This window comes from Diceros bicornis, chromosome 21 (assembly GCF_020826845.1).
Source record: "Diceros bicornis minor isolate mBicDic1 chromosome 21, mDicBic1.mat.cur, whole genome shotgun sequence".
In the NCBI taxonomy this organism is placed as follows: Eukaryota; Metazoa; Chordata; class Mammalia; order Perissodactyla; family Rhinocerotidae; genus Diceros; species Diceros bicornis.
This window is the reverse complement of record NC_080760.1, coordinates 13955470-13980459: the sequence shown is the minus strand read 5'-3', so window position 1 is coordinate 13980459 and position 24990 is coordinate 13955470. Positions and strand designations below refer to the sequence as shown.

Genomic DNA, 24990 nt, shown 5'->3' with positions numbered 1-24990 from the left:
ATACATTAGATGCAGGTCTAATAATGACTGTAATTTCGAAGTAGTGATGTGTATAAACAATACTTCAAGAGATCTGTAAAAAATTAATAAGAGAAAACAGCTATGCTTTCTGTTGGGGAAAGCATCACAGGAACTGCTAAAATTACTGTGATTCAGTATCTATATTCATAATGAAAGGAAATTTAACTTAAGAAATTTTATACTAGATCAATATTCTTCACCTCTTCCTAATGCCACTCCCATCCCTCTACTTCAGAGCCTTATGGCAGTGATTTATGTGATCTGTGAGTGTGAGGTAAAGAATTGAGCACTCATGACTCAAACGCTTCTAAGCTACTATACTGTGTATCTTCCTTCTGCAGGGTGGGTGTATACAGGTGCAACAGGCTTACCAACGCTCTGCCCATTCAAGAGGGAAGGCCAGAGGAGTGAGGACTAAGCTCACTCCAGGGTGAAAGACGTAAGAAGCCCTTTTGGTCACACATGAAGAAGTGTTCTCCAATGCAACTTTTATCAGAACTCAAAGTTGTTATTTTCCTCTCCAGCTGACTTACTCCTATGTCTTATTTCTCATCTGAGTCCAAACTTCAAAGAAAAGGGTATCATTTATCGAACCCTTATTCACAGCACCATTTACCTCTCCTTCACTTGTCAAAGTTGTAATTTTATTTTTGTGTGGTTAATATCTGTCACCTCCATTAGGCCATAAGTCATATAAGGTTAGAGACTGTGTGTCCACTTTTGTTCACCAGGGTAGCACCTAGCATAATGCCTGGCTCTTGGAAGACATTCAATAGTTTCTGGACAAATGAATGAATAAGTAAATGTCAGTTCATTGTACTATAAACATCTTTGTAAACTTCAATTAGATTAAGAAAGTTTGTAGATTTTGAGTTTTTATAAAGCATATTTTGAGTTTTTAATAAATGTATTCTTGAAAGTTTCCACTTAATACCAATCGAAAAGACAATTCTTTACAAAGACAAATGGATCAGATAGAGTACACTCACCCTTCTATAACCATTGCAAGAGAGCCCAATAAAATAGTGTGAATCACGTGATAAATTATTTCTGGCCTTTCTCCAATTCGTCCATCTTCAAGAGTAACAGTTTCTTTCAGGGACTTACCACTACAGAAAGAAAATGTGTTTTTTACCACTTCAAATATATATATTTGAAAAACCCAAATTTCTTCATAAAAAGAAATATAGGTGGTTCTTAAAATTTTGAAAGTATATTCTTCTAGTCAAATACCTAACTTATCTATCTCTAAGTCCTTGAAAAGAGCTTTTAGAATCTGAAGACAACTGACTCAATGAAGACTAAATATGAAAGTTCAGGAAATATAATGAAAAAGATTTTTAGGCGGGCCGGCCCCGTGGCTTAGCGGTTAGGTGTGCGCGCTCCACTGCTGGCGGCCCGGGGTTCGGATCCCAGGATCGCACCGACGCGCAGCTTCTCCGGCCACGCTGAGGCCGCGTCCCACATACAGCAACTAGAAGGATGTGCAGCTATGACAGACAACTATCTACTGGGGCTTTGGGGGAAAAATAAATAAATAAAATCTTTAAAAAAAAAAAAAAAAAAAAGATTTTTAGGGTTCTTTTCCAAGATCAATTATCACTCAACTAGTGATGGCTAAATTAATATAGTTAAATCATAATTTGAATAACTAAGTTCTCAAAATTAACATACTATATACAACCTCCTTTCAAATATGATAAAAATACTTAAAAATAGTCAAATTTATAATTTAAAATTACTTATACTGCTAGCTTCATTTAAATTAAATAGAAGAAATTATTCTTACATAAAGTAAAAATTTGAGTAAATTAGTGAATGAGTCTGTATAAGTTTAACTGATGATTTAAATATTACTTTTAATTAAAACTGGACATTACATATTTAGATGTATAAACTTAAATTTGAATTTTATCTGGTTAACTTCTAATGATATTTTACATATTGATGAAGAGAGAATGGGATTAAAAGCTCTAAAATAAATACACAAATATTGGAAGGATATTAAAATAAGTATTTTATATATTTTCATAATATATCAGTAATGTGATTGATTCTCATAAGTACTTACTTCATTCTCCTAAAAATAACTTGCATCATAGAAAGAAAACAAATAATTAACACTAAAATATAGAAAGGTAATAAAGATGACTGTGTCAATCGCAAAAAAAAATCTTGAGATGGTGTCTGCAGGGATTCTTGACACAGGAGCCAATTCATCGTGAAGTTCCTATAGAAGACAGAAAGCATGATATTAAAACCACAAGTGTGTTAAACTACTGAACATAAAAGTATTTTTTATCTCAGTAAAAACTAAGACAAAACAAAACACATTCCTAAGTCCATTTACTTATAACAGCAAGGTCCTACGCTTTATAAATGAAGATAATAGCATCAGTAACCCTCCTCAACAAACTGCCCTAATAAATGTAAAACTGCTGCTTTTATTGTCACGTAATGTGACCACTTCTAGAACTCAATCAGTTTTAAAGAAGTTTCACTCTCTATTTTTATCTGGAAGACAACAGATAAAAGACAAAAACCCCAGCTGTCCGACCTCTACATCTGCACTGTCCAATACGGTAGCTACCAGCTCCGTGTGATGACCAGCACCTGAAATGCGGCCAGTGCGGATGGAGATATAGGGTAAGCACAATACACCCCAGATTTCAAAGACTAAAAAGAATGGAAAAAAAAGAATATAAAATATCTCATTAATAATTTCTATATTGTTTACAGATTAAAATAACATGTTTGATATATCAGATTAAATAAAATATATTACTAAAATTAAATTCACTTTTTTTTTACTTTTTTTTAATGTGCCAAGAAAATTACACATTCGGCTCACATTATATTTTTATTGGACAGCCCTGCTTTATATTGATAAATGTAACTTAACTAGGACCCATTTTAAAAAGAGATATCTAATTATTAAGACAGAAATTATAAAATTTGAAATGTAAGCCTTTCGAGCTATAAGAATCAGGATAAATTTTTTTTGACCCTGAGCTGAATACATTTGGCCCTGCGGGTTCCACATCTGCAGATCCACCCAACCTCGGGTTCACCCAACCGCAGGTGGCTGTACACATGTTTTTCTTACCATTATTCCCTAATCAATACAGTACAACAGCTATTTACATAGCATTTACATTGTATTACATATTATAAGTAATCTAGAGATGACAAAATATATGGGAGGATGTGCATAGGTTATATGCAAATACTACAGCATTTTATTTTAAGGGACTTGAGCATCCGCAGATTTTGGGATCTGGGGGGGTACTGGAACCAATCCCCTGCAGATACCGAGGGACCACTGCACGATCAACAAGACTCCTAGTAACGTGTAGCTTTATCTGCATTCTCACCCCCAATCCATCTCCAACCTCCATTTTATCCTTTTTTTTTAATAATTTTATTTATTTATTTATTTTCTACCAAAGCCCCAGTAGATAGTTGTATGTCATAGCTGCACATCCTTCTAGTTGCTGTATGTGGGACGCGGCCTCAGCGTGGCCGGAGAAGCGGTGCGTCGGTGCGCGCCCAGGATCCGAACCCGGCCCGCCAGCAGCGGAGTGCGCGCACTAAACCACTAAGCCACGGGGCCGGCCCTCCATTTTATCCTTAAGCTCTAGCCCTGAGGAAGGAGGTAAGAGATGGAGTGATGTTCAGGAGTGCTCATGGATGGCTCAGGAATGTCTGCCTCACAAATCACTAGGTTTAGAACAAAAGGTTCAAGTTTCACAATGTGTCAAACAGCAAGACAGCTTTGTATCAAAAGGCTTCCATCAAAATATCTTGTACCTATGATGAATGCACCTCTTTTTTTATCTGCCTATTAAAGTTACTAATTCTATAAGCTCCAATTTAAATCTCAATTTAACAAGTATTCTTTCCATAATTCCCCAGTCTCAATCTTTCCTTCCTCATATTCCCACAGCACCTTACTTATCCCTCTATTACAGTGCTTAATGCAATCTGTGTTGTTAGATTGTAGTCATTTTGTATCTCCCAGAGAACCTGGCCTAGTACCCTGCACATTCAATAAATATTTATTAACATATCTTTAGTGGTTCTTGAAAGTCTGCCTCAGACTTTCCTAAAATTCTGGTGAACTAACATCCAATTGGCACATTTGAGCACAAGCCACTTACGATTTATACCGCCCATGTCATTAACTGTATAAAAACCATCTAAGGAGATGGCAATATGCTTTTTGTGTGTGTGTGTGAGGAAGGTCAGCCCTGAGCTAACATCTGATGCCAATCCTCTTTTTTTTTTTTTGCTGAGGAAGATTGGCCCTGGGCTAACATCCGTGCCTGTCTTCCTCTACTTTATATGGGACACCGCCACAGCATGGCTTGACAAGTGGTGCGTTGGTGCGCGCCCGGGATCCGAACCTGCGAATGCCAGACCTCCGCAGCGGAGTGCGCGCACTTAACCACTGCACTGACAGGCTGGCCCCAAGGAGATGGCAATATTCTTAAGGACAGGGACCATGTCTTATTCTTAAAACACCTAGTGTATTACCTAGTGAAGCAGATACCTGACGTGCTGAACAAAGGGGTGCTACATAACATCAACTGAAGAAATACTGGACAAAAGCCACCCTTAATCATAGACTCATTCTAGAGTCTTCCAAGATTAAAGGGAAAGTCAGTGGAAAAGCTTGTCAATCTACAACCAATTTTTACTAATTGCCTGCTATATGTTAGGCCTGTCTATAAACCTAAAAAAGACATGCTCCCTACCCTTACGGAGCACATGGCCTCTTAAAGTCCCTTTATCTTAGTAGATATCCATATATGATTTACACTTCAGAAAATTTCTCCAGTGTTTAAACCATGTCAAACACTTTACTTGTTAACTGTGATATATCACAACACGAAATTCCATGCACAGTATCTAGAGTCCCATGTAATCACAGCAAATGACAATAAAGTTCTAAGGTATATTATATAAACTAGAGAAACATGTAGGAAAATATACATTTTCTGTTATGCAAGTGGACTCTATCAGTACATAAAAGAATTTATTTCCTTTCAGATTTAAAAAATGCATTTAACAAACAAATTAAAAAAAAAAAGGCACAACACTATTCTTTAATTTAAAAAGTCAGCTTCTGGGCCGGTGCCGTGGCTCAGCGGTTAAGTGCGTGTGCTCCACTGCCGGCGGCCCGGGTTCAGATCCCGGGCGCGCACCGAGGCACCGCTTCTCCCGCCACGCTGAGGCCGCGTCCCACATACAGCAACTAGAAGGATGTGCAGCTATGACATACAACTATCTACTGGGGCTTTGGGGGAAAAAAATAAATAAATAAATAAAATTATAAAAAAGATAATAATAATAAAAAATAGTAAAAAGTCAGCTTCTGGTCCAATTCACTATTATGACCCCAAGATGAGAATCTTTGCTATGAAATAAACATCTTACTGCCCACCCTCTTTATGTGCCCACAACTTTTTTAATGTAAGCATTTTGCTGATGTAGTGGTTAAAATTACCTTGGTTCTTTACTCATTTTAAATCTTTAATTTATTCTGACCTTAGGTTGTATCATTATTCCTCATCAAGGGAGAAAGTAGCCTCAAAACACTGTGATGCTACTGAGGTTTAAGTATATGTAATTTACAAAAGACCTAAACGAGATATTTTTTAAAAGAAAAAAATATTAATGTCATATTTCTTGTAGATATTATAATACCCCAAATTATTTATTTTCTAAGTGGTATGTAATTAGGTACATACTCCCTCCATTGATTATTTTTGCTCTTTATCTTCTAAGAGGTGGAGAGTTTGGTAAACTTACATAATCTGAAACTTACTTAGTCATATTTAGTCCAAATTTTACTTCAAGGAATTTCAGCATATGCCCATTTTCTTTGTGTGGGACAAACATCTGGAGGAGAAAGCGCTAGTTACAACAAAGAACTACTAGCTATGCTCACAGGAATATGCTTTTGTCCAATCCTAGAAACAGAAAACACAGCAAGACTACAGAACAAAAAATATGAAATAAATAATAATACATGGAGTGACTATGAAACAAAAAGATTTACTGGCATATGTCAATCACATTACCTTATAGTTTAGCAAAAAATTATGAGGTAGTAAGAAGATTTCAAGCTTTTCCCACCTGGCTTAAAGAACTCAGCTACTCTTCTGAACACCTTTTACTCATTTTAATTTATTCCTATATCATTTAATGTTAATTGGGTAGTGACATTTGCAATTAAATGGGAAAAAAAGTGTATTTCTTTTTTTTAAAGTACATCGAGAAAATAATCAGAATCCTATTTTCTCACCTAATATACTAAGTAATGACCATTGCTCAACTCAAAACTTTACTGTACAAACTCTATTACCTTGCTATCTCATTACTCTCATTAAAATTTAGTCCAGTATAATTTCATTATTCAATTTTCTCTACTACATGAATCTCAGACAGAGTTACTTACCTTCATTATAATATTCAATGTCACTGTCAGAGTACACACCAAGTAAAAATTAATCACTTTCATTATTTTAGCTACAAAAGTTCCTTTCTTCACATTCAGCTGTGGGGGAAAAAAATCGTATGAACAAAGAAGTGAAGTATAAAAGATTAACAATTTAAAAATCCATCACAAGAATGATAAAAAGGCAATTCTAATTACCTGAAGGCACTTAGCAAGCATTAAGGCTACCACTAAACTTAATAAAGGAGACACCAACAACGCTGAATTCTCAAACTGCAGTAAATATCCCAGAAAGAGAGAAAATATATAGATTCTATAAACTTCATGAACCTGTTGGGACAAAAATAAAATGAATGAGAATAAAATGAACTTTATTGTACATATTTTCATTAGTTTTGGAATAGATTTGACTACAATTATAAAGTAAATATGCTACTATAATTTAGGAAAGTATCGTGCAAATGTTTGATTTGTATTTTTAATGTTATGGTATGTAACGAATTTATCACTTTCTTCTTAAAAAGAACTCTCACAAACAAAGCTAAAAGCTTTAAAACCATGGACTTCTACATCAGACTGAAAGAACCTTCTTTAGTCCCAGGCTCTGACTTAATTTCCCTTGGCTTACCTTCTTATTAAAATCCATCTATGAACATCGACTGCATAGATCAAAAATCACAATCTTTAGCAGCAATTCCCAAAACCTATCCAGAGAAAATGTACTACCATGAAATGTAGACCAGAGAAAAGTATTTTTGCATTTGGTCCATTTAACAGTAAGGATAAAAAACTTAAATTCAATGTCCTAATAGAAGATCTCCCAGAAAAGTTATCTGTCTTAGTAGATTTCTCTTCTAAAATCAACAGTATAATAATTTAATCTACCACAAAATTAATTTCTTTTAGAAAGGGAAAACTAAGACAAATATAGGCATTAGTTAGGGGGGAAAAATCAAAGGCAGAGTCTTAAAAGTAAAAAAATAGGGGCCGGCCCTGTGGTGTAGCGGTTAAGTGCGCGCGCTCCGCTGCTGGCAGCCCCGGTTCGGATCCTGGGCGCGCACTGATGCACCGCTTGTCAAGCCAAGCTGTGGCGGCGTCCCATATAAAGTGGAGGAAGATGGGCACAGATGTTAGCCCAGGGCCAGTCTTCCTCAGCAAAAAAAAGGGAGGATTGGCAGATGTTAGCTCAGGGCCGATCTTCCTCACAAGAAAAAAAAAAGATTCCTTACTGTTGGAGGGGCTGAAGCAATGACTGGGAGAGGGCACAGGTGATCTTCTGGGTGCTGATAATGTTCTATTTCTTTATTTTGGATTCTGGTTCTACAGTTATTGAGTAACTGCCTTTTATCTCCAAACTGATCTCTCTGTCCCTGCCTCATAATGCTGGCGCTGGGAACTCACAATCTACATTTCTGCTTTTCCAGCTGGCTCTCTCTTAAGCTCTGCCAGTACAAAATGCTAGAGAGAGGTCACAAGGTTGGAGGAGAAAGGAGAGCCCACTGCTTCCTGTCTGCTTGCAGGTCCTGTGAGCAACACCTCAGTGATGCTACTTCACTCCAACAGAGCAATTCCTTCCTGCTGAAGCAGCTGAATGGAGCTGAAGTTTTCCCAACACTTGAAGAACCAGCTTTATCACATCCTCTTGCCCCAGAGACCCCAAGACCAGCTGGCCAGAATCCCGTTCTCAGAGGTCTGGGTCCCATTTTCACAGGGCCCTTCTTTCTAGTTCAGAGACACCAGCAAAGCCGAGCAGTAGTCCCTCCTCAGATGCCTGAGTTTCAGCTCCATGGGGGCCCTCCTCTAAGTGTCTAAGTTGTCATAATTCCAAATTCTTCCTTTGTTCCTGCAGCTCTAGGGATGGTAGGTGCTTCCCACAGTTGCTATCTCTATGATACTTTCAGGTTCTTATTATCCTTTCAATTAACAAGTGAACAACTTTATACTTCGTTAATGATTCTTTGTATTAAATTCTCTCTATTCGAATAACCTAAATGTTGGTGCTCATCAGGATTCTGGACCATCTGAGTACATGGGATAAAGAAAAGAAAGAGAAGAGCAAGAAGATTCCCGAATTTCTGGCTTAGACAACATAAATAATAAATGTTTATAAACAAAGAAAAGAAAGACAAGAAAGGAAAAAAAAGAAAAAGATAAAGAAACAGAAAGAACCAAATGTTGATGGCAACCTTGAACCACAGCTGGCAGGAATATAAGTTGATATAACCATTCTGGAGAAAGGCTTGGTGTCTAGCTAAGCTGAACACGCACATATCCTTTGACTGCTGACTCCACTGTGAGGTGTGTGCTCTGCAGAAATCTCGCACTTCCATGCCAGGTGACATGTATAAGAATACTTATAGCAGCATATCAACAACAAACTAGAAAAAACTGAAATGTCCATCAACAACAGAATGCATAAATAAATAAAACAACGAAATATAGCTCTGTACGTCACCATGGACGAATCTCAAAAGCAAATCAGGCAAAATTTAACAATACATTATTTACAACATATTTTTTAGGAATACATAGATAGGTGGTAAAAACTACAAAGAAAAGGAAGGAAAGGATTACCAAGATTCAGGATGGTTAGCCTCTGTGGGGGAGAAAGCAGGATGTGACTGGGGAAGAGTTAGAGAGGGGCTTCTGGGGTATTCAAAGACTCCATTTCTTGGCCTGGGGGGTCAAATACTCATGTTTTATTCAACACACTGTCTATACAGCATATATATACTCTTTTGTACATGTCCTATACTTCACTATTTTTTTTTTTATTTTATTATTATTTTTTTTTGTGAGGAGATCAGCCCTGTGTTAACATCTGCCAATCTTCCTCTTTTTTTGCTGAGGAAGACTGGCCCTGGGCTAACATCCGTGCCTATCTTTCTCCGCTTTATGTGGGACGCCGCCACAGCATGGCTTGCCAAGCAGTGCGTCAGTGAGCGCCCGGGATCCAAACCGGTGAACCCCGGTCCACCGCAGCAGAGCACACGCACTTAACTGCTTGCGCCACCGGGTCAGTCACTTTTTTTTTTTTAAAGAAACAGAAAGTGAAGAAGGAGAAATGGCTAGAATTGGAGGAGAAGCACAGGGTGACCTTGGGTAAGCAGACCATGTTTAAGGGAATTTCAAAGTGCTTCTAAAAGGGCTAGAGGAGAATGAGTTTAGCAATCTTTTGGGTAGAGGTATAAATCAGAGCCTATTAAAACATTCCAAAATAAAGCTTAAATGCTAAATGGTTTTAAGATGTAACACTATAAAAACATTTATTCTCCAGCTTTAAAAATCACAATTTCAAAATGTCATAATACCTTGTCACTTTGCTCCAGTAAACAACTATCTAGTAAGAACAGAGATATTGCTTGAAGAAACAAGAGATAGTGGCTGTACTCCCACATCATCATAAAGGTGTAAGTTGAAGCACTCATCATCAAGTAGCAAAACCTCTAGGGAAAAGAAGAGAAAGAAACTAAACATCAATAGCTTTATCACCATAGAAATCTATAAAGCTGTTACCTCAAAGTGGCAGCTCGATTATTGGTTCAACTTTAAGTTATCTAATTCTTGAAACTTTATTTTTAAAATATACAATTATTAGTAAATACTTACATGAACAATAAGATCTTAAATAAAGCACTCTAGAGAGAAATCAACCACTTGTCCTTCAAAGTTCAACATCATATTGAGAATTTCAGGAAGAGAAAGGAAAAAAAAAATTCAGTACAATTTTCTTTCATCCCCAAAGAGGTTAAGTAAAAAATATAAGAAAATGATGGCCTTTACTAGACTTGGCTAGTGGACTTTTGTTATTGTGAAAGTAACTCCTTTTGCCCTGGAAAATATTTTCACTTCCATGGTGCTTCACAGTTTCCTAAGAGCTTCCATTTAATTTATCTGTTTACATCTCAGCCTTTTCCAGAGCCCATGGAAAAAAGTCCCTTGCTTTTTTCATTTCCTCTCAGCAAAAGTGTGGCGTTACCTTTCTCCAGTGCCTGTACCGTCAGCCATATAAAACTCTCAGCTGTATTCCTCTGCTAAAGAACTAAACACAAAGGTTTCATTGTCCTTGCCCGAAATATGCCCGGGCAAAATCGCTTCTGTCCTTCTAAATGTCATCTCCCACATGATCCCTTAGTAAGAAACCAAGTCTGTGACAAAGTCCCTTGGCATATTTCTAACAGTCTCTACTTCCTCCAGGGATCTATGTTTTTATTCCCAATTCTTCCACCAGCCATGGTGGCAAATGCCTTTGTGCTGATGAGGACAGTTAAGGAGAAGGACGATAAGGGTCAAGTCAAGAAACCTAAGATAAGAATTGTGTTCTCTAAAACTAAATCTTTCAGACTTGGCTGACTATACTCAATGATAAATTCCAGAGTCAGAAATACCTCAGGCCATCAGCAGACATAAAAATTTTCCAGCATCCTGAATAAGATTAAGACCAGAGGGCCGGCCCCGTGGCTTAGCGGTTAAGTGCGTGCGCTCCGCTGCTGGCGGCCCGGGTTCGGATCCCGGGCGCGCACCGACGCATCGCTTCTCCGGCCATGCTGAGGCCGTGTCCCACATACAGCAACTAGAAGGATGTGCAGCTATGACATACAACTATCTACTGGGGCTTTGGGGGAAAAAAATAAATAAATAAAATTATTAAAAAAAAAAAAAAAAAGATTAAGACCAGAGAACAAAATGTAAGAGATGGAAAAATTCCACCAGTTGGTCTAAAAATACCAACCGCGAGGCCCAGAAGGGCTCGGCACCGACAGAACACACGAGCTTCTGCTCTTCCTGTCACCCTGGCTGTAAGAGACAGTGTCAAGACACCTGCTAGTGTGGGACAACCAGAACTGTAACAACCAGGCCTGAACCCACCACCTCCAGAGAAACCAGTTCCAGAAATCAGTGAAGGCTCACATCTAGATCCAGTCTAATAAACCTACTGGCCATTTGGAGATTACTTTGGGGATGCTGAGCAAAAGCCACAATATAATGAAACAAACTGTTAATTCCAAGGGCTTATTCTCAAACTACTCTAAGAACATGGTGTGAAAATAACACAGAAATATATGTCGAACACAATCTGGACAATTAGCTAAGTTTTTCCTTTCTCTGAACATTCTCAAAATTCTGTGTACTCTTGTCTACCCCTTACCTTGCTTACTTCATTTTTAACTATGCCTTTATTGTGAACTTTTATACACATATAACTTAAGTAAGATATTAAGTGGGTTTCAGAAATCAACTGCAGATGTCTCTGGATGGCTCCAGATAACTGCACAAAAGATCTGAGCTGGGATATCCTGCTGCAACTGGGACCATGAGATCCAGCCTCAAGAATGGGAAGCACAATATAAAATATGTGATTACAATAAACACAGGGGCTGGCCCGGTGGCGCAGCAGTTAAGCTCATGTCGTCTGCTCCCATGGCCTGGGGTTCGCCGGTTCGGATCCTGGGCATAGACCTACTCACTGCTCATCAAGCCATGCTGAGGTGGCGTCCCACATAGAAGAGCTACAACTCTACAACTACGATACAGAACTATGTACTGGGGCTTTGGGGTAGGGGGAAAGAAGAAGATTGGCAACAGATGCTAGTGCAAGGCCAATGTTCCTAAAAAATAAAAAAGAAATATATACACATTGCTGGAATACTACTTAGCAATGAAAAGGAGTAAACTATTGATATATGCAACAACTTGGATGGATGATGAGGACATTAGGCTGAGTGAACAAACCAATTTCAAAGGATAACCTACTATATAATTCCATTTACATAAACTTCTAAAGTGACAAAATTATAGTGATAGAGAACAGATCAGTGGTTGCCAGAGGTTAGGGCTGGGGGAAAGTTGTGACAATTAAGACATAAGGGAGTTTCTTTGTAGCGATGGAACAGTTCTATATCTTAATTACAGTGATGGTTACTCAAATCTACACAAGATAAAAATTCATACAAATATATACCCCTCCTCCCAAAACAGGAAGGCACATAAAAAAGTTACAGTGAAAAATACATATACATATTTAGTTTCAATTACTTTAAGATTCACAAGAAGTTGTACAGAGACGTGCCATGTACCCTGTCACCCAACTTCCCCCAATAACAATATCTTACATGACCATTGTCAAAACCAGGAAAATTGACCTTGATACCATACTATTAATTCAGGTACAGATCTTCTTTAGATTTCAACACACACATACACAAATGCACATGCATACACACACAAACGTGTGCACATAGGGTGCGATCAAGGGAGGTGAACATGATTGAAGGATTGGGCAGTTTTGCTTTTTAAAAAAATGAGTTGTTAAGCTGAAGGGTTAAGAATATACCAAGTTAGCTTTTTTTTTCCCCCTGCTGTATATTTTATAGAATCTTTAATATTGTCACTCCTTTAATATTTGCATATAGATATTTTGCTCTTGTTGTGCACTCCTGAGTAGCAGATGAGTGGCTAGTTATAAATAATCAAATAACTGATAAATGCAATTTTTATCCTTTACCTTAATGCTAAGAGAGAAAGAAAGAGAGAGAGGGAGGAAGGGAGGAAGGAGGATATTATGGAGTACTTTCAAAATAGAGAAAAATAATTGTAGTTAAACAAAAAAGGAGAAAGAAAATGTAACCTAAAATGAGAGTATAGCTATTCTTGGATCCCTTCAAAAAATACAGGGTCTTTGGTAAACAATAGCGAACTGCAGGGAAATACATTTTTCACTATATATCCATTTGCACTGACTGAACTTTTTTTTTTTACCATATGTGTAATGTGTATGTATTACTTTTTTAATTAAAAAAAAAGTTAGAATAGGGGCCAGCCCCATGGCATAGCAGTTAAGTGTGCACATTCTGCTTCGGCAGCCCAGGGTTCAGAGGTTTGGATCCAGGGCGCACACTGATGCACCGCTTGTCAAGCCATGCTGTGGCGGCGTCCCATATAAAGTAGAGGAGGATGGGCATGGATGTTAGCCCAGGGCCAATCTTCCTGAGCAAAAAGAGGAGGATTGGCATCGGATGTTAGCTCAGGGCTAATCTTCCACACCAAAAAAACAAAAATAAAAAAAATAAATAAAAAAATTAGAAAGAATAAACACATAACATAGCAATGAAAAAAGATACTCAGAAAAATATCAAATGTGGTATAGAAGGTAAAAAATAATTTTATACATCACACTACCTTTTCCAAAATTTCTTCTCTTAAAATAAAAAGGAATAATAATTTCATTAAAAAGATAACTTGAATAAACCTTTTTTAGGCAACAAAAGTTTCATTTTAGTTCAAAATAATGGTAAATACAAAGAAGCTTAGACAGTTCATTTTGCTATATTAAATTCTTTTATTCAAAAATTGAAGAACTATTCTTTCCTAGAAGAAGCCTGCACAATCTAACAGGAAAACACTCAATCATAGACTCCCTGACTATTATAGAAAATATTCTTGCTCAGAAAACTCTTTACACAAACACAACAAAAGGAAAACTACAAATCTGAAATGTGTTACGTTATTTTACATAAAAAAGGAAACCTAGAGTTATAAAAAATGAAACAAAGTTTGCTATGCTCGGGACATTTGTCATCACTGAAAGAAGGAAAGAATAGTACCTTTTTCAGAGATTTCAGAAAGGAACATAAGTGCTTCCTATTTCCCAGCTAACCAGGTTTAATAGAAGCCTTTCCTTGGGCCCTATCGTCTCTTTTTCCAGCCAGGAATTCATAACCCAAGATAGGCAGACTGTCAAAGGATTGCTACATTTCAGTCAATTTCAATATAATTGGTTGCCTTTATATCGCGTTTATTTTATTTTATGCATTTAAAATAATTATTCTGAGACAGAGTCTGTAAGCTTCATCTGATTGCCAAAAGGGTTTATGGCAACACCAACAAAAAAAGTAAGAATCTAAACTATCTGCGACAGTCTTCTGAAACTCATTAACCTACCTACACCTCAGTCACAGAAAACATAAGGGCAAACAGAAAATACGCATTGCTACCATAACAGTTAACACTGCTGTCGTTATAGTCACTTTTTATATCTTCATTAATATTTCTTTAATTTATGATGACTAAAGGCCATCAATGTTTCAGAAGTGAGAGAAATGGTAAAATAACGAGATAGATTAATTTTCAAAATAAGATATTCTTCATATATTTGTCAAGTAACTACACTAAAACAATATAACATCTCCTTTCTCCTAAAAATAAACTGTCAATCAGATTACAGAATAACAGTGTTATAAAAAGACTACTTAACTATATCCTTTATTATGTAGTAACTAGCTTTCATTGAATATAACTTAACTCTTAATATGGTTAGCTTTAAAATTATGTACCACACTAGCAATATATCAGAATTCACTGTGACAAATAAATTTGTATCTTACCTCTCCATAAGTATTTAAGTTGCTTTTTAAATAGCCTGTAAGTGCAGCAACTTGGCATGCAAAATATGGTAGTGCCCAGTTTTCTCTTAAAGGAATGGAGTATTCAATTCTTGTTGTATCTACCCTAAAATAAACCACAGATAAACAGCAAAATAGCAAGACATTGTATTTGTAACACTATACTTTTCAAACACTTTAACACACATCTCATTGTTCTCTGTAACAATCCTGTAAGGTAGGCACAGAGCCACTATTGCCTATTTAGCATCTTTGAGCAAATTAATAGTGTCTCACCCCGTCCCCTCTTACATCCCACCTAGGAAGACTTAGAACTGCTGTGCACTGCTTGATGAATAGATGGGCCCCTGTGAGAATTTGAAAAAGGCATCCTTGCTCTGGGCAGACACAGCCTCAGGATACAGCACACAGAGTACACTGATTTCAGCCCCTACCCTCCCTTCCCTTAATGAGATGGCTACCCTTCTCTAAGTACAATGTACACAACATAATTAGCAGGCCTGGCAGATCCAAAGTTCTTATCCCCCTTATACAAGGAATATGAAGCTCAGAGAGGTGATGAGGCTTAATCAAGTCATATAGCTAGCAGGTGGCACAATACAGGGTTACCATGCATATCTTCAGATATTCAGTTAATAACCTTTTCACTGAGCAGGTTACCCAGAAATAACATCACAGTAGTCCTTTATGTGATATGTCTAGAGACCTTTGAAAATTCCCAAAATCACAAAGATAGAACGTCTTCGTAGGCTCCTCCTAAGTTTCTCCTCATTTGACTTTCATTGAGAGCCTGCTGTCTCCAGTGCATATCCTCACACTACAATGGGACTGCCTTTCCAACAATCGTCAAAATTGGATCTCATACAGTCAATGGCTATTTTCCACACAAAAAACAAAGGTGCTACTGTTTTAAAAACTTTATGAAAATTGCTGCATAACTCTTCTAAGTAATGGAGAAGGACATACTTGCATGTAATTTAATTCAATCAAATTGTGGTATAGCCATAACATAGGATACTAATTAGCAAAAAAAGGAATGAACTATTGATATACCCAACATACCTGAATCTCAAAATAATTATGCTGAGTGAAAACAGACCAAAAAAGTATATGCTATATGACTGCATTTACATAAAATTCTAGAAAACGCAAACTGATTTTTAGTGACAGAAAGCTAATCATTGGTTTCCTGGGAACAGTGGGGCAGGAGTAGAGGTGGGGTAAGAAAAGGAAAGAGGGAGGGATTACCAAGGGGCACAAGGAAACTTTTGAGGGTGATACATGTTTACATTGATTTTGTTGATGGTTTCATGAATGTGTCTAAATGCCTAAATTGATCGAATTGTACACTTTAAATATATACATTTTATGTCCATTATACCTCAATAAAACTGTTACAAAGTATTAGAAGAAAACTTGTCTTCTATGAATGTATATGTAATTGAATATATATATTAAAAACAGGATCATATGTGAAGATCAAATGAAATAAAAGCTATAAAGAACTCAGCAGTGTCTAGACCCTACTAAACAGTATTAGATCTTAGCTCTTTCATAATTCTGTAATAAATTATTTTTTACTTAACAATGTATTATGAGCATATTTCCATAATATATGTGTCAATAAATATACTTCAAGAACATTTACTGATTATGGCACACCATAGTATGGATCTAGCATAATCTAACCAATTCTCTATTGTTAATGTTTACATTGTTTCCACCTTCACCTATCACAGTTTTTAAAAACATGAACCAATGTTTTTGTATAGTAATCATTGGTTTCATTGTTTACTTTTAATTCTTTAATCCATTTGGAATTTATTTTTGTGTGCAATAAGTATTTATTTTCCAGATTAGGTTGTTCCAATACCATTTATTGAACATCATGTATTCTAAAGGCTATTTTCATACAATTTTATTTCTGAAAAATTGTTGCAAAAGTTAAATTTCTAAAAGACAAAAAAGAGATTCGCATGTCCTAAGACAGGAAGTGAGGAGAAGGAAAGGATGTCTGTTCTCAATTCAGGACTCAACCACTCCATCAGCCCAGAACTGGGAAACTGAACCCGCAATCCCCATTCCAAAGGCTCACTCACTACCTCTACCCAACTCACACACTAGTGCAGTGAAATCTTGAAAACTCTGCACCAGAAACACTGTCTGGAGAAGGGATAGAGGGATCCTTCTCCTCTAGTCACTGCAGCACAAACTGAGTAGGCTTTCTGCCAGTTATTCTCCACACCTGGACAAGCTCCTCACTGCCACCTTCCCCATCACCTGTGCTACTCACTCTCTTCCCCTCACCACACTTGGTGGTAGTGAGAACCAGAACGCTAACAGAGAGATGTGACAAAATCAAATGAGACCCACTTTTTCTCCACAGTGGCAGTCTAGCAGACAGCAGCACAAACCAGCAGTTCAAAATAATAATTAGTTAAATCCATTGGGGTTCATAGACCTGCAGATAGATTCACAGAGATCAGCACGCTCTGAGTCTAATTTTGTGTTTTCATTTTAAACACATCATAGTATAAGCATAATATGGATCACCTGGATGACCACCTTGTCACTTACTAATGCCAAAAGATTTCAAGATTGACTTCCATGTTTGTGTTCACAATCTAGTGGTAACAGTACTACCTCAATTGGCTTGGGCTAAGCAGAAAGTATGAGATGGTCTTAATGCTAAATGATGTATTGTCAAATAAAAACAAAATCATGTCCTGATCACTGTGGTAAAAGAAGATTTCATAGTGGACTGAAAAGAGCACCATGATGAGAACTGAGTCATCTCACGGTACTCAGCTGCGTAGGTTTGTCATACTCAAAAGAATCTGCTGGACTGGTACCATATTTACGCTGAGAGTAGAAATTTGGCCTCAGCAGAACATCGTTTTTTACATTAAATTAATATTTCCAGTTAATATTTTACTGGTTTGTTATTTCATTAGTATACTGATTTCAATAGTAGCATAAGTGCTTTTAAGCATGAGGAGCTTTACCTAGTTTTATGTTTTATATTTAAGTAGCATTATAATTCAAATTATTTAAGTCCACACATAGAACCCATGAGAATTAAGTTTTTTTTTTTTTTAAAGATTTTATTTATTTTTTTCCCCCCAAAGCCCTAGTAGATTGTTGTATGTCATAGCTGCACATCCTTCTAGTTGCTGTATGTGGGACGCGGCCTCAGCATGGCCGGAGAAGTGGTGCGTCAGTGCGCACCTGGGATCTGAACCCAGGCCGGCAGCAGCGGAGCGCACACACTTAACCGCTAAGCCATGGGGCAGGCCCGAGAATTAAGTTTTAAATATACATAACTGAAGTTTGAGAAACATTGAGTTAGATAACATATGTAAAACAGTTTGGCATGTCAATGTACAATGCGTGAAAGTTGAAAAACACCCATACAATATCTAATGACTCCCTGTTTCTTTCTATTGACGTATTACAACTTACCTAACCATTCTCCTATATTTAGGTGGTTTTCTAATTTTTCATATTATTACAAATAATACTATAATAAATAAGTTAATAAGGTCAAGTAGTGAACTCTTTCCTTCTTTTTGGGATTACTTCCTTGGAATAAAATGGAATTCCTGGAAAAAAACTACCACCTAAAATTGAAAAAACTTACACCTCCATGAGCATCCTGAGTATACCAATATCATCACAACAGAACCAGCATCATGGTTACCATTATTTCTGTTAACTGTACCTCTCAGACATGTGCATTCCTGATGAATAAAAAAGAGAGCATATTCTTTCCTGGCATTAAAATATATTTTGCAGTATAAGATATATACCAATAAAAAATAAACAAAATGCAAAATAAACATTAAAAAAACTACTTGCTAAGAATGTTTCAATTGACCAAAGATACATTTTAGCAGACTATATCAGGTTAATTTTTCTACCTAACTCCTGCTCCAGCTACCTAGGACATGTTTTGTCATTAAATAAGGCCATTTCCTCACAATTCTCACTAAGATCTCTAAAATATTCTATTTGAGAGGGAGTCTTATTATTCTTTAATGCTGTTATTTTTACATGGAAAAGTTGTCTGGGCTTCCTCTTCAAATTTCTGATGAAGGAAGTCTGGGGATTAAATGAAATGAATATTACAAGTTCACTGCATGTGGTAGCCAGCCTCCAAGATGGTCCGCAATGTTCCCTACTTCTCAGTACTAACACCCTCTATAGTCACTTCCCACATGGCACCACAGTTAGTCTGTGCAACCAACAGAATATGGCAGAGTGACGTCACATCATTTCTGAGATTAGGATATAAAAGACACCTGGCTTCCACTATGGCATACTCACTCTACTCTCTTGGATCATTCACTACAGGAAGCCAGCAGCCAAGCTGTGAACAGCGCTATAGAGAGGCCCCGTGGAGAGCGATGAGAAACTAAGGCCTAGGTCAGCAGCCAGTAAGCAACCAAGGCTTCTTGTAAACAGCCACGTGAGTGAGCCTGGAAGGAAATGGTCCAGGCCCGTCAAGCTTTTAGATGACTGTAGCCCCAACCAACTCTTGACTGCAACCTCGTAAGAGGCCCTGAACCAGAACCACCCAGCTAAGTTACTCTGGACTCCTGACCCTCAGAAATTGTGTGAGATAATGTTTGTTGTTGTTGTTGTTGTTGTTGTTTTGTGAGGAAGATTGGCCCTGAGCTAACATCTGCCAATCCTCCTCTTTTTGCTGAGGAACACCGGCCGTGGGCTAGCATCCATGCCCATCTTCCTCCACTTTATATGGGATGCCGCCACAGCATGGCTTGCCCAGCGGCGCGTCAGTGCGCGCCCAGGATGTGAACCGGCTAACCCCGGGCCACCGCAGCAGAGTGCGCACACTTAACCGTTGGCGCCACCAGGCCAGCCCCATGTTTGTTCTTTTAAGTTGTTAAGTTTTGGGATGATTTGTTATGCAGCAATAACTAATCTATCACATATTCAAGAAAGCAATCATTTTAGACCTTCTAAAAGGATTTAGATCTAGCATTAATGCTGGGGTCGGCCTGGTGGCACAAGCGGTTAAGTGCGCATGCTCCACTGCAGCGGCCCGGGGTTCGCTGGTTCGGATGCTGGGCATGCACCACCGCACTGCTTGTCAAGCCATGCTGTGGCGACGTCCCACATAAAGTGGAGGAAGATGGGCATGGATGTTAGCCCAGGGCTGGTCTTCCTCAGCAAAAAGAGGAGGATTGGCAGATGTTAGCTCAGGGCCGATCTTCCTCAAAAAAAAAACACAGAAGCATTTAAATAATGCTTGTTTTATACTAAATACCATTTCACTCTAAAAAGCAAGACTTTCTAGACCTAGTCTACAAGTACTGAAATAACTTTCTGTGAGTGTGCTATTAAATTTCTAACAATGAATCCTAAGAGAATTTTAGAAAAGTATATGTCAACGTAAAATATTCTCTAACAGGCACTTTCTTTTTTTTTTAAAGATTTTATTTATTTATTTTTTCCCCCAAAGCCCCAGTAGATAGTTGTATGTCATAGCTGCACATCCTTCTAGTTGCTGTATGTGGGACGGGGCCTCAGCATGGCCGGAGAAGCTGCGCGTCGGTGTGCGCCCGGGATCTGAACCCAGGCCGCCAGTAGCGGAGCGCGCGCACTTAACCACTAAGCCACAGGGCCGGCCCGGCACTTTCTGACATAACAAGAAATCATCTTATCCCCCAGCATCCACACCAGATCCTCAAATACTGTTACATACTAAAAGGAACCAGAGCTCCACAGAGAAACGGCTAATTCCAATCTATCACAGAGAATGCACAAGGTGAGCCTGTTGAGCCAGAAAACAAGCAAGCTTTCAAAGACTAATGAATATGTGTCAAAAGAACTCAGAAGTCAGCCTGAAAGGACTCTTATTGACCAAAGTTGTGACAATTTGAGCAACAAAAAGAACAATGATAGTAATGGATTTAGTCCTATTAAATCAATGAAAATCCCTAAGTAGAGAAAGATAAAAAGAACACGAGGGCCGGCCCCGTGGCTTAGCCATTAAGTGCGCGCGCTCCGCTGCTGGCGGCCCGGGTTTGGATCCTGGGCGCGCACTGATGCACCACTTCTCCAGCCATGCTGAGGCCGCGTCCCACATACAGCAACTAGAAGGATGTGCAACTATGACATACAACTATCTACTGGGGCTTTGGGGAAAAAAGGAGGAGGATTGGCAATAGATGTTAGCTCAGAGCCGGTCTTCCTCAGCAAAAAGAGGAGGATTGGCATGGATGTTAGCTCAGGGCTGATCTTCCTCACAAAAAAAAAAAGAACATGAGAAAAAGTTTTTATCATTTTCTGAGACAGCTACTAAAACAATCTTACTTAAAAATTGGTAATTAAAGTGAAATTAAGCATTTGTCCTGACTTTCTAATAGTAACTGAATTCAAAGACAAACAAGGTAACCTTGATTAAAGAAAAATTCTACCTTTGAAGATTGAAGAATTTGGCTATTGAAAATAGAAAAATATAATTTTATAAACCCCAATGAAATTATTAATTTCGGGAAAGATTATCAACTGGAGTTACAACACTTAGGTAAATGGTTAATGGTGAAAACAACATTGATTTGGTGCCCCAAAACACCATACAGATTATTTTCTAGTCATAAGAGGAAAACACAACTATTCAATAGACAGATCAGACTGTCACTCTCCAAACCAGCAGTCAATCTCAGCTTCTCTAGGGGTAGGCCAACTAAATACCACATAACTTTAACGGCATGGAACATGAAAAACACATCATCAATAACATATTCAAACCAGAATTGTTTATCTTGAACCCATTAAGCTTTTAGATATAACTTCCAACTTACAGAAACACAAGAAATAGAGGAAAAAGCTAGATGATGCCACAAAGAAGCAACAAGAGAAATCCATGCAGTGGGACATTCTGTAGGACAACTGACTCAGTCCCTTCAACAAGCCACTGTCATAAAAAGGGACTACATTAGAGTTAAAGAGAATTAAGGAATATAACAACCAGATGCAATATGTGGTCCTGGATTAAATACTGGTTTGGATAAACCAGCTAAATAGGTTATTTTAAGGTCAATGGGGAAAACTGTAATATGGATTGGGTATTAGACAAGATAGTTATTGAAATGGAAAGAAGAGACTGGCAAATAAAGAAAGCACATATAAAACAGTATCCGCAATATATCTCATTTTAGCAAAAAATACATATACAAATATATACATGCATACACATATACATATACATTCACATGGATATTCACATAGAAAAAGATCTAAAAGAAAGGCACCAAGGTATAAAAAATGCTGAGTGATCTCTAGGTGGTGGGAATGTGAAGTTATTATTTTATTGTTGCTGGTTTTAATTTTCTACAACATACATATATTCCTTTTGCAATAATAAAGTTTGGTTCATCCCTGTGTTTTTAAGAAGAAATATACTTAAATCATAAAGCTGGATGGCTATACTCGAAAACTGCTAAGGAAGATTTAAAAAATCCTTTATATCAAATTGTTGCCAGCATGTGACTCTAACAGAGCCTGGTACGAGATACAGCCCTTAATGCTGACTCTCAATAACTTATAGGTATCATATTTTTCATCTGGCAATTGCTGAAAGAAATGTACAACAGAAGAAATGTTTCATTTTATTTTATTTATTTTTTTTGTGAGGAAGATCAGCTCTGAGCTAATATCTTTGCTAATCCTCCTCTTTTTGCTGAGGAAGACCAGCTCTGAGCTAACATCTATTGCCAATCATCCTCCTTTTTTTTTTCCCCCAAAGCCCCAGTAGATAATTGTATGTCATAGTTGCACATCCTTCGAGTTGCTGTATGTGGGACGCGGCCTCAGCACAGCCAGAGAAGCGGTGCGTCGGTGCGTGCCCGGGATCCGAACCCGGGCCGCCAGTAGCGGAGCGCGTGCACTTAACCCCTAAGCCACGGGGCTGGCCCCAGAAATGTTTCATTTTAAAACATTTAATCATGTTAAGTGTCATCAGGGGAAAAGTGTTATGGAGAGGAAGAAGAATATCCATCATTCAAAAAATAAACTTTTGAGGGGCCGGCCCGGTGGCGCAGGTGGTTGGGTGCGCGCGCTCTGCTGCGGCGGCCCGGGGTTCGCTGGTTCGGGTCCCGGGCGCGCACCGACGCGCTGCTTGGCAAGCCATGCTGTGGCGGCATCCCATGTAGAGTGGAGGAAGATGGGCACGGATGTTGGCCCGGGGCCGTCTTCCTCAGCAAAAAAAGAGGAGGATTGGCGGATGTTAGCACAGGGCTGATCTCCTCACAAAAAAAAAAAAAATAAATAAACTTTTGGGCCGGCCCCGTGGCTTGGCAGTTAAGTGCGCGCACTCCACTGCTGGCGGCCCGGGTTCGGATTCCTGGCGAGCACCGACGCACCACTTCTCCGGCCATGCTGAGGCTGTGTCCCACATACAGCAACTAGAAGGATGTGCAACTATGACATACAACTATCTACCGGGGCTTTGGGGAAAAATAAATAAATAAATAAAAATTAAAAAAACAAAAACAAAAAATAAACTTTTGACACTGACCAATGCCAAGAAAATTTTTGACACGTCTCAAATGAGCCCTCCCTTTCTTTTTTTTGTGTGTGTGTGTGTGAGGAAGATCAGCCCTGAGCTAACATCCGTGCTAATCCTCCTCTTTTTGCTGAAGAAGACCAGCTCTGAGCTAACATCTATTGCCAATCCTCCTCCTTTTTTTCCCCCAAATCCCCAGTAGATAGCTGTATGTCATAGTTGCACAACCTTCTAGTTGCTGTATGTGGGATGTTGTCTCAGCATGGCCAGAGAAGCGGTGCGTCAGTGTGTGCCCGGGATCCAAACCCGGGCGCCAGTAGCGGAGCGCGTGCACCCAACCGCTAAGCCACGGGGCCAGCCCCTAGCCCTCCCTTTCAAAGAAGTCCCATCCTCTACTCTCTATTTACTTCCTATTAAAGAACTGAGGCTGCTTTGATCACCAAAAGGGATGGGTTTATTAATTCAAAGCACCTTGTCATAGATTAATACAGAATCCTTATCTGTGGTAATTAACTTAATGATGTATCTGATGCCTCTTCCTTCTTTTCATGAAGCTATGTCATCAGTGTTAAATAAAAGAGGAAAGAAGAGGTTTACCCATATATGACAATGTTGCTAAATCTGAAAAAAGAGAGATACAAGGCGGGTATATTATTTTTCAACTGTTGCATGACAAATGACCACAAATGTAGCAGCTTAAAACAACACAAATTTATTAGCTCGCAAACCCAGCACAGATGGGTGGACTGTCTGCTCAGGGTCTCCCAAAGCTAAAATCAAAGTATCAGCCAGGGCTGCAGTTTCCATCCTGGGCTTGCAGTCCTTTTACAAGCTCACTGGCTGATGGCAGAATTCATTTCTTCCTCATTTCAGTCCAGCAACAGCAGAGCAAATCCTTCTCATGCTTTGAATATCTCTGACTTCCCCTTCTGCACCAGCTGGAGAAAGCTCTCCTCTTTTAGGGGCTCATACAATTAGATCAGCCCCACCAGCTCATCTTCCTACCTTAAGGTCAACTGTGCCATATGACAATCACAGCAATGATATCTCCTCATATTCACAGGAGGGGATTAGGGTGTGGAATATTGGGGAGGGGGTGTAATTTTTAGAACTGAATACAAAAGCCACAAAAAATTGTAAATCTTAATTAAAAACATCTTTCTTACCTGTTAATAATGAACCATGCAACCGTTAGCATTCCTGCTAGCCATGTTCCACTCATAAGCCAACTTGTAACAAATAAAGCAGTAACATATATCCCTTGCAATCCAAAAACAATGCCAATATAGAAATACACTGGCTCAATAATCTCCTAATTGGAAAAAAAAAAGAGAAGGAGATAATAGGATGACATTAAATAATTTTGAGGATTCATAAATATGTGAGGAAATAAAAAATAAGTCAAAAGAAAAACACATACATTGCTACCAGTTGCTTGATACAAAACGCTGGCAATAAGTTCTGGATATAGAGACATTTGCTGCACTGCATTTATAGTCTTCAGAGATATAGTTTTGTTATTGTGTGTCAGTTCATAAACACCTAAAGACAGAAAAATTTTTCTCCAGATT

At 38.3% G+C, this 24990-nt stretch overlaps 1 protein-coding gene across 8 annotated transcripts in view; it reads right to left on the bottom strand.

The window, feature by feature from the left end:
* Nucleotides 1–24990, bottom strand: part of DPY19L4 (dpy-19 like 4) — a 66865-nt gene that overhangs the window by 20429 nt on the left and 21446 nt on the right. For 7 of the 8 annotated variants that reach the window (XM_058564626.1, XM_058564629.1, XM_058564627.1 and 4 more), the window contains 9 exons: nucleotides 24840–24961; nucleotides 24586–24731; nucleotides 14869–14992; nucleotides 9796–9930; nucleotides 6683–6814; nucleotides 6485–6583; nucleotides 5852–5925; nucleotides 2093–2251; nucleotides 1011–1130 (listed from right to left, as the gene is read on the bottom strand). In XM_058564626.1, the coding sequence (XP_058420609.1) occupies nucleotides 1011–1130; nucleotides 2093–2251; nucleotides 5852–5925; nucleotides 6485–6583; nucleotides 6683–6814; nucleotides 9796–9930; nucleotides 14869–14992; nucleotides 24586–24731; nucleotides 24840–24961 (1111 nt within the window). The remainder of the gene's footprint in view (nucleotides 1–1010; nucleotides 1131–2092; nucleotides 2252–5851; nucleotides 5926–6484; nucleotides 6584–6682; nucleotides 6815–9795; nucleotides 9931–14868; nucleotides 14993–24585; nucleotides 24732–24839; nucleotides 24962–24990) is intronic. The other variant, XM_058564628.1, reaches the window with a different exon arrangement.